This window comes from Sarcophilus harrisii, chromosome 4 (assembly GCF_902635505.1).
Source record: "Sarcophilus harrisii chromosome 4, mSarHar1.11, whole genome shotgun sequence".
NCBI lineage: Eukaryota > Metazoa > Chordata > Mammalia > Dasyuromorphia > Dasyuridae > Sarcophilus > Sarcophilus harrisii.
Window position 1 is genome coordinate 190106501 of NC_045429.1, and position 10622 is coordinate 190117122.

The 10622-nt window shown below is 33.7% G+C and overlaps 1 protein-coding gene across 3 annotated transcripts in view; it reads left to right on the forward strand.

The window, feature by feature from the left end:
• REV3L (REV3 like, DNA directed polymerase zeta catalytic subunit) overlaps positions 1-10622 on the forward strand; it is a 228447-nt gene that overhangs the window by 127817 nt on the left and 90008 nt on the right. For all 3 annotated transcript variants that reach the window (XM_031964403.1, XM_031964400.1, XM_031964401.1), the window contains exon 13: positions 1260-5457. In XM_031964403.1, the coding sequence (XP_031820263.1) occupies positions 1260-5457 (4198 nt within the window). The remainder of the gene's footprint in view (positions 1-1259; positions 5458-10622) is intronic.

Below are 10622 nucleotides of genomic sequence, written 5' to 3' on the forward strand. Positions count from 1 at the left end.
TAGCTAGAAGTGTTAAGTGTCTGAGACCAGATTTGAACTCAGTTCCTCTTGACTTCAGGGCTGGTACCTATCCACTGCCCTATCTAGCTACTCCTAACAATTCTGTTTCTTTCAAAACTCAGCTCAAGTCTGGCCTTCTACATAAAACCCCATCTCCCTAATTAACTTGTAAATTCATTTTATAGATTTATATGTTGTCTACCCAAGCAGCTTGATTAAGTAGTCAGTGAAGAAAAATGAGCCCAAAGAGCAAATAAAAAAAAAAAAATTATTCTTTCCCCAGGTAAGGTTTAAGTAATAATTCTTTAGCAGATTTACCTTCCTATTATTAAAATATTTCACATTTTCTGAGCATATTCACACTTTTGAAAGGGTATAGGGGGGAGAATTCTGCACAGTGAGGAGAAACTGACTTTTATGGGAAATTATGTTGTAGTGTTGTTTTTGTAATTAAGTAATTAGAAGACAGCCACATGGCTCAGTGGATGGTGTGCTGGGTCTGGAGTCAGAAAGACCTAAGTTCAAATCCAATCTCAGACTCTTCACTAACTTTGTGATCCTGGGCAAACCACTTAATCTCTCTTTGTCTTAATCTTCTGAAGAAAGAAATGGCAAACTACTCTAATATCTTTGACAAGAAAACTCCATTTGGGGCCACAAAGAGTCAGAGACAACTGAAAAACAACAACAAAATAATTAAGAAGAAATTATAAAATGGAATTTACCATTTGAAACTCTTAGATAATATAAATAGAAAATATCATTAGGGAGGGAAGAGAGGTTGTCATCCTCTTGATTTCATCATTGTAGAGAAGAAAACTAACTCCCTTCACAAATGCAGATTAGCAACTCCTCTATTACTGCATCTTGCAGAGCTTCCTATGAGCCTTGAAAAGATAAGTGACTTGTCTGGGTCAAATAGCCTCTGTGTGTCAGAGGCAGGACTAGAACCCAGGAATTACTGCCTCTGAAGTTAGGCTTTCTGTCTATTATGCTATATGATCTTTAATAAGAAAAAAGAGGAAAATATAATTCTAGACATAAGGAAAATGTTGGAAGCATATTGTCTTCTTAGGCATGTTGTAATAATTTCTGGCCTTCAAGTTTTCTTGGTAGTGGATCGTTGTGAATTGTAATTGTTAGCATAAGTGTTTGATTTTGTGTAGTTCCTTTCATCATGATTATATCTTTATGTAAAAAGGCATTTTAAAGCAGATATTTAGAAATAAGGACATAATTAATTTAATTTTCTGTTACAGACAATCCATTGGACAATGAAAGTTCCCGAACTCACTCCTCTGTTATTGCAACAAGCAAAATGTCAGTTAAGACCTCCATCTTTCACAAAGATGCTGCTACATTAGAACCCCCATCTTCTGCTAAAATTACTTTTCCATGTAAACACACAAGTGCCCTTTCTTCCCATGTTTTGAATAAGGAGGATTTAATAGAAGACCTTTCACAGCCAAACAACATAGAAACAGGACCTGACCACACAGTCCATTCTCTTACAAATGAAAGCACTTATTCCATGAAGTACCCAGGATCTTTAAGCAGTACTATCCATTCTGAAAACTCTCATAAAGAAAATAGCAAGAAAGAAATCTTTGCAGTTTCTTCCTGTGAAAGTAGTATATTTGACTATGAAGAAGATATTTCATCTTTGAATAGACAAATACCAAGTAGAAAGTATACCAGCATTAGAAAGATAGAAAAAGATGCCTCTTTTATGCATATGAGTCGCCACATTGGTGAAAGTACATTGGGAAAAAACTTCAATTTTTCTGATATGAGTCACTCAAAAAATAAGCTGTCCTCTGAAGGAACTGAAAAAGGTAGCAGCACAGCTCTAAATAATTTTTTTCCTTCATCATTAACTGATAATTGTGAATTAGTGTCTTGCTCAGGGGAGAGTAGAACTATGGTGCATTCTGTAGAAAGTGCCAATGATGAAGGTGGAATCAATAAACTTAAAATTAGATATGAAGAATTTCAAGAACATAAGACTGAAAAACCAAGCCTCAGCCAGCAAGCAGCACATTATATGTTTTTTCCAAGTGTTGTTCTTTCTAATTGTCTTAGTAGGCCACAAAAACTATCCCCTGTAACCTATAAACTGCAACCTGGCAACAAACAGTCCCGGTTAAAGTTAAATAAAAAGAAACTTACAGATCATCAGGAGAATCTTACCAATATCAATGATATTGGGTCCACAAAGGAAGGTGGTTATATGCAAGGTAACTCTTGTGGTACTAATTCTGAGAAAGATGATGCTCTATCCAATGATGTAATTAGAGTTGCTCGTGAAGCTTTTGAAAATAAAACAGCTGCTGATAGTTGTATTGACTGTCACTTTGGAGATGGAACTTTGGAATCTGAGCAATCTTTTGGACTTTTTGGAAATAAATACACGCTTAGAGCCAAACGTAAAGTAAATTATGAGATTGAAGACAGTGAGTCAAGCTTTGTTACACACAACTCAAAAATTAGCCTACCTCAGTCAGTGGAGATTGGTGAAAGTTTAGATGGATCTCTAAAATCTCGAAAACGAAGGAAAATGTCTAAAAAACTGCCACCCGTCATTATTAAGTATATCATTATTAATAGATTTAGAGGGAGAAAAAATATGCTTGTTAAGCTAGGAAAAATAGATTCTAAAGAGAAACAGGTAATACTTACAGAGGAAAAAATGGACCTGTATAAAAAGCTTGCACCTTTGAAGGATTTTTGGCCAAAAGTTCCTGACTCCCCTGCAACCAAATACCCCATTTATCCATTAACACCAAAGAAAAGTCATAGAAGGAAAGCAAAACATAAGTCAACAAAGAAAAAGACTGGTAAACAGCAGAAGACAAATAATAAAACTATAAAAAGAACGTTGTCTTTTAGGAAAAAACGGTCACATACTATTCTTTCTCCTCCTTCACCATCTTATAATGCTGAAACTGAAGACTGTGACTTGAATTACTGTGATGTTATGTCTAAACTTGGTTTTCTTTCTGAGAGAAGCACAAGTCCTGTGAATTCTTCTCCACCTCGCTGCTGGTCTCCCACAGATCCGAGAGCTGAAGAAATTATAGCTTCTTCGGGCAAAGAAGCATTACTTTTTAAAGGTCCTAATATATATAACAGCAAGGCTCTTAATTCTAATATGGGGAAAAATAGTCGAACAAAAGCTCAGGTTAAGAGGTCAAAAACAAAACTTGTTAATCCCTCTGTAGTTACAAAGAAAAGGAATAAACGAACTCAAGCTCGTAAGCCAGGAGAGGATGGAAGGAAAAAACCTAGATCGAAGCAGAAACAAAAAACAAATGAGAAAGGCAGCACCCCAAGAAAGCATATAACATTTAAAGATGAAAAAATAAACACACAAACTAGTGCTGAAGTTAAGTTTGTACTAAAACACCAGGATCTCTCAGAGATCTCAAACAACTTTGACGGCTCCCAGCCTCTTCATAAACAGAAAGATGTATCAGTGCCTGGCCCTGCTACTATACATCCCCTCTCAACTCCTCTTCCCTCAATAGTTAATGTACAACAGAAGTCACCAGGCTGCTTTCCTTCTTCCTTAGAAAATAAGAAACCCATAGATTTGCAAGTGTTTTCTTCTCCGCAAAATGATTTATGTTCATCAGTAATTTCTACACCTATGGGTCCTGGAAAGGAATTTTCAAAAATTAATGCTCAAAGGTCCCATAATCAAAGTGCTGTTTTTAGCATAAAGGAGTCAACTTTAATTCAAAGTAATATATTTGACCTTTCCAATCATTTGTCTCAGGTAACACAGAATACACAGTTATCTTTGGGTATGATGTCTACAAAGACAGAAGAAAATACAAATTCACAAAAAAAAAATTTGTCATCTGTGGGAAAATTAAGTGATCATCATAGTTCCCTAGAATCAGTAAAATCAGATCAGCTACATGCCCCTGATTTTTTGCATTGCAAAGATAGTCAACAGCACATTGTTTGCATGCCAGAACCCTCAAAGCACATTGATCCTTATTCCCCTATCCACGTAACCTCAGAAGAAAACCATGGATCTCTTCAGTTGCCTAATAGTTGCTTAGTTACTTCCTTGAGAAGTCCAATAAAACAAATAGCATGGGAACAAAAACAGAGGGGATTTATTTTGGATATGTCCAGTTTCAAACCTGAAAGAGTAAAGCAACGATCACTGTCAGAAGCAATTTCACAGACCAAGGCACTTTCTCAGTGTAAAAATCGAAATGTGTCAGCAGCTGCATTTGGGGAAGGACAGTCTGGATTAGCAGTTCTGAAAGAATTACTCCAAAAAAGACAACAGAAAGCACAAAATGTACATGTTATGCAAGACCCATTATCAAATAAATCTCAACTGAACAGAAATGGTTCTTGTTCTGTTGAACCTAATAAAGCAGTCAAAAGATCACGATCAGTAACATCTCCAAGAAAACCTCGAACTCCAAGAACTACAAAACCTAAAGAGAAGATCCCAAAACTTTTAAAATTAGATTCTCTGAATTTACAGAATACAGGTCAAATAGACCATTCAATTTCTGATGATAGTCCTATCTTTTTTTCAGATCCAGGTTTTGAAAGTTGTTATTCACTTGAAGATAGTTTGTCACCAGAACATAATTACAATTTTGATATTAATACCATAGGACAAACTGGATTTTGCAGTTTCTACTCAGGAAGTCAGTTTGTCCCAGCTGATCAGAACTTGCCACAGAAGTTTCTTAGTGATGCGGTTCAAGATCTTTTCCCTGCACAAACTAGTGAAAGCGAGTTTTTAAGTCATGATAATCAGAACTGTGATGAAAACAAACATCATTCAACAGACCCAACCTCATGGATTAGATCTGGTACTTTAAGTCCTGAACTTTTTGATAAGCCACCCATAGAAAGCAATGAGAATCATCGACATAATCAGTGGAAAAACAGTTTACACCCCTTACCATCTCGATCTAATTCAATAATGGATTCCTTCTGTGTCCAGCAGCCAGGTGACTGTGTAAATGAGAAATCCATATTGAGTAGGAATTCAGTAAGCAAAGAAGTATTTCTTAGCCTTCCACAGCCAAGTGATTCAGACTGGATTCAAAGCCACACTAAAAAAGAAGTTTCTTTTGACACAGGACAGTCCCTTGACTCCATTAATACCTCTTTTACTGCAATATTATCGTCTCCAGATGGTGAACTTGTAGATGCAGCTTCAGAAGACTTAGAATTATATGTTTCAAGAAATAATGAGATATTAACACCAACTCCAGATAGTTCACCAAGATCCACAAGCTCTCCTTCACAATCCAAAAATGGTAGTTTCACACCTCGAACTGCTCATATTCTGAAACCACTTATGTCCCCACCAAGTCGGGAAGAAATTATGGCAACTTTATTAGATCATGACCTCGCAGAAACTACTTACCAAGAACCATTTTGCAGTAATCCTTCTGATGCACCTGAAAAACCCAGGTATTGTCTTTTATTAAAAATCATGATTTAAACACATGCATAATTATAATGTAATATTATAATATCATATTCATTATCATCTGCTGTAAACCTCTTTATTTCAGTTTTTAATACCTTATCGCTGTGAATAGGCATTCATAAAGACTTTCAAGAAAGGGGCTATTTCAATTTTGTGTCTATATTCCTAGAGTCAAACAACCTGGCCCATAGTATTTAGAGAGAATTTTCTTTTGTCAGGAATATCCATCTGATTAAGTCACAGATCTGGATCAAAAAATAATTAAAATAGTATAATGCTAAATTATGAAATATGCTTGAAAATTTCCAAATGCTATCTGAATAATCAGTACCATGGATAATTTATAATTGTTGTTGTTGTTTAGTCATTTAGTCATGTCCAGCTCTTCATGACCTCATTTGGAGCTTTTTTGGCAAAGATACTGGACTGGTTCATTTCCTTCTCCAGCTCATTTTACAGATGAAGAACTGAGGCAAACAGGGTTAAGTGACACATCTTGGAAGTATATGAATCTAGATTTGAACTCAGATCTTCCTGACACCCCAGCCCAGTTACTCTCTTTGCTCTATTGCCTAGCTGTCCCCATTTTTTCATACAAATTCCTCCTATTCTTTTGCTTAATACTTATTGAATAAAAATGATTTTTATGAGTACTCACAACTCCAGGGATTACTAAGACCATGTAGTCAAATTTACTCATATAATATATAAAAGTGTATGTAATAAGTGTTGGACCTTTATTTAGGGGTATATGTAGGGAAGTTTGCTACAAAGATCAGCGCACCCAGAGTCAGAAGAGCTATAGACTGATACTGGCTCAGCTACTTATTACACAATGATATATTTAGGCAAGTAACTTCCCAGAGGCTTATTTTCTTCACTTTTTTCAAATGGGGTTATCCTGCCTACCTAAAAATTAATGTATGATCAAGTGAAATAATGTGTGAAAATACTTTCAAAATAACAAAATGATATATAATATTAGAAACTATTATGAAATATTAATTATGTTTATTATTAATATCAGTGCTTTACAGTTCTATAGCACTTTGGTGGAATGTTGCAAAAAACAGTTCTGAAATTAAAGGACCTGGGTTCACATTCCATCTCTTTCTGTTACTATCTTCTGACCATGGATAAGTTAGCTTAACCTCCCTCAACCTCAGTTTCCTCATCTATATCATGAAAGGGTTGTCAGTAGATAGTTTATATTTTCTTCTCTCTCTACCTCTTATCATCCTTTCATTTTTTAGCAAATTTAATATTTCACAATTTTAGTATTGCAGTCATATATTGTAATGGTGCTATATTTTGTTTATTTTTTATTTAATTTTAATTTTTGGTTCAGATTCTGTGATTAGGCAGCTTCCTATAGGACTGGGGAATTTCTGACAAAGAAAACTCTAACACTGCAGGTTATCTGCTTTTCTTTGATGTATATAGTCTTGGAGAGGCCTAGAGTACTAAGGGTTTAAGTTATTTGCCCAGGGTCAAAAAGCCTGTGTCAGAAGTGGGGCTTGAACCCATATTTTCTTTATTGCAGGGCTCAGGCCTCAATTCACTAAACCTTGCTGTCATCTGTGATGAATTTTAAAGTCAACTAAATACCAATTTGGGTCCTTTTATAAAGGAAAAATAAATTTGCACTTCTGTTAGATTTGAATACTGTAAGTTACTCTCATCAAAAAGGCAAACCTGAGTTCAAATCATACCGGTGATATATATAATTTCTCATGTAGTATATATAAAATATGGTTAATATTAAAGACTGAGACTAATGAAATATTGTCAATGAAGTGCCTTGCCAATCTTGAAGCATTAAATAAATACATGATGATGATGATAGAGGTTGATGAACTAGAAGTATAATTCTTCCTTATCTTACAGTATTTCCATTTCATAATGGCAAGTACTAGATGTTGACTATGAAAGGAAACAAAGCTGTTGAAGACATCTCATACAAAATTAGCAGGAATTTTTAAGAACTATTTTTCAAATCACTTGTAGTTATAACATATTTGAATGCCTCAGTGTATACTTAATTATCCCTCTTCATCCTTACTAGGTACTATTGTACCTTCCTATACAAGTTTTCCGTGAAGAAGAGCACCAAGTGTTTCTGTAAATGTACAAAAAGAGATTGATGTAGTCTGTTCCCTTCAACATAGGTCCTTTGTTTCAGCTCCTTATGGTGGTTCTTAAACTTATGATACAGAGATGATATGCTGCTCTTTTAAAAAAAAAAAAAAAAAGCTTTTTTATTTCCAGTTATTTCAAAAAAGATTTTATTTATTCCGCAACAATTGCTGGTCCATTTGGTTCAGAATTGTAAGTCCCTCTAATATGAATATATTATATATAGGCATATATAGAGAATATAATAATTCTCAAAATTATCATAAGGAAATAGAAACTATGCAGTGTCTTCTTACTCTGTAAATATTGGAATATAATATCATAAGTGTTTTTCACTCTGATTTTTATAAAGACTATGCTTAGACTGACATCTGGTCACAAAGTAGAATGTACAAGAAAACAACGATCTCGGGAATATTCATTACAATTCAATTTTACTTCACAATGAGCCTTAACAGTTGATCTTCAGATAATATTAACATGAACCACATGTACTACTTTAAGTCTTATTCACCCAAGTATTAATGTATTGGTAACTTATTAACTACTCAGTGTAAATTATTTTTACATGCAAACTTATTTATTTTCCTTGAAATAACTATGTTAAGAATATAATAAAAAATCAAGAAGTTCATGATAAAATTGACTAACTACTTGTAAATACAACAGAAAATTATGTATTTATCAAAATGAAGATAGGAAAGTATCAACATTTCTAGTGAGCTTCAAAAAGAAGCACATTACAAGAATGATTATATATATCTATATAGATATCTATAGATAGATACATAGTTATTAATAAAAATAAGACATGTACATTCTATGAGTTAATTTAACTACAATATTTGCCTCTAAGCCCAGATACAAAATAGTATCAACAATTAAAACTAGATGCTTTGGAGAGTTTGAAGAGAATTCATTAGTAAGCAAAAGCACTTAATAAACCATTAGAAAATATGTGAAACCTGTCAAACACTTTACTTTGGAAGGAGGAATATAGGATATAAAAAATAAATGAGGATATTCTCCATTTAAAAATTCAATAACAAAGCACTGAGCAAAAACTTCATTATGAATTTTATATTATTCCAGGCAACCAAGTCTAATTCAGTATTATCTTGAATATCAACCGAAGACATTTTGTTAACAGTTTATAGAAAGATCTATCTGTGTAGTAGAAGAGCTCTGAATTTTAAAGGAATTGCTTGTGTAGGAATGGTGTTTGAGTGAAGAGGGAAGAGCATTGCAGGAAAATGCAAATTTTTGCAAAGGATTATAAGACTTTGGCTAACATGTCTGAGAGAAAAATTTTAAAGAATTAGAAGTAAAGAGAAAATATTCTTCAAGTATGTTAAGATTTCTTTAAAAATAGAATTAACTGTTTATGGAAATATTACCTTTCTCCAGAAGTCTTCTTTTATAAGTTGGACTTAGGGATAGAGAAGATTCCTATTCACATAGGGGTTGGACAAGATGATCTCCAAGATTCTTTCCAGTTCTGAAATTCTATGATTCTTTGGCTATTTTACTGCAAATATTGAGTAGCTGTTCTTATCCCATTTCAAGTACTGAATAAAAGTACAAGTTCTTGCAATAAATCTGAGGATGTAATACAATTCCATGGAAAGAGCTGTTTATGTCTTATAGGTTTTTGGTTATCAAAGAAAATCAACATCATTTGTTATGAGCTTCCTCCTCTCCATTTCTCTGTATTTCATAATATCCCTAAATCATCCCCTATTGTATTTTCCTTTACTCCAATCTTTGATGTCTTGATTTTTCACACCAAGATCTGCTTCTCTCATATATGTCATTATTCCCAGACCTTTCCATCTTCTCTAGCAGATTATTTTCATAATCATGTCCTTTTTCTCTACAATCTTCAGGCTTTCCCCATCCACTGATTCTTTTCTGTCCTGACCACATACACTTCCGCATCCTCTCAATCCTTAAAAAAAAAAAAAAAAAAAAAAAAAAAACTTTACAAGAAAACATTGATAAACCTGAGAAAATTCAGAGAAGCTCAAATAAGATGATGAAAGACCTTAAATTCCTTCTATAGGGGACAACTTGGAGAAACTGAAAATAAGAGATCTAGGGAGTATATGATAATTGTCTCAAATTTTTGAAGTTCTAGCATGTGGAAGAATTTAGCTTTTTTCTTTTTAGACACCAAGGACAGGAAATGAATATGAGTGAAGGTTTTAGAAAGGATTATTTTAGTTCAGTAAAGAAATTTCATAACAGATTTGTGCAGAAATGGGATGGATTTTGTTAGTAGATTTGGAAGTCTTTAGGTTAAGCTTGAATAACCACTTGTCAAGAATGTGATAGAGAGAAATTTTTTGTCAGCAATAAATTGGCCCTTCCAACTTAGAAATCTTTGGAAATTCTGTAATAATGAATGTAAAATGTAAAGCAATATAAATTTCACCTACTATTATTTAGCACTAATTGAAAGAGGAAAAAACTTCACTAGACTCTACCATCAACTCTAATTCCTGTCCTATATCTCTTCTCCATTTGGAAATTGTATTCATTTACTTCACTTTTATCCTTTAACTCTTCATCCCTTTGCAGTTAGGATTCTGAGATTATAATCCAACTAAAACTTCTTTCTCCAAAGTTACCAGTGAACTGATTGCCAAATCTGATGGCTTTTGACAGTTCTTATCCTTCTTGACCTTACTGTAGCAAACATTGTTCACCACATTCTCTTGCATATTTTTGTTTTAATGCTCTCTCTTGTTTAACCTTATCTGACCACTTAAATTGCTTAATATCTGTTTTCTTTGCTGGATTATCAGCATATAACAACCCTTTACTTTTGATGTTCTTACAAAATTTTTCCTAAGACCTCATGTCTTTATAATTTCTCATTTTGAATTCAGTTCTCTTTATTCAGATGACTGCCAGATCTATATATCTAAACTTCTTCTCTCTCGCCTTACTCCAATCTTTCATCACCATGTGAATATTGTGTGTATTGTATTAGACCACATAAGGAAAT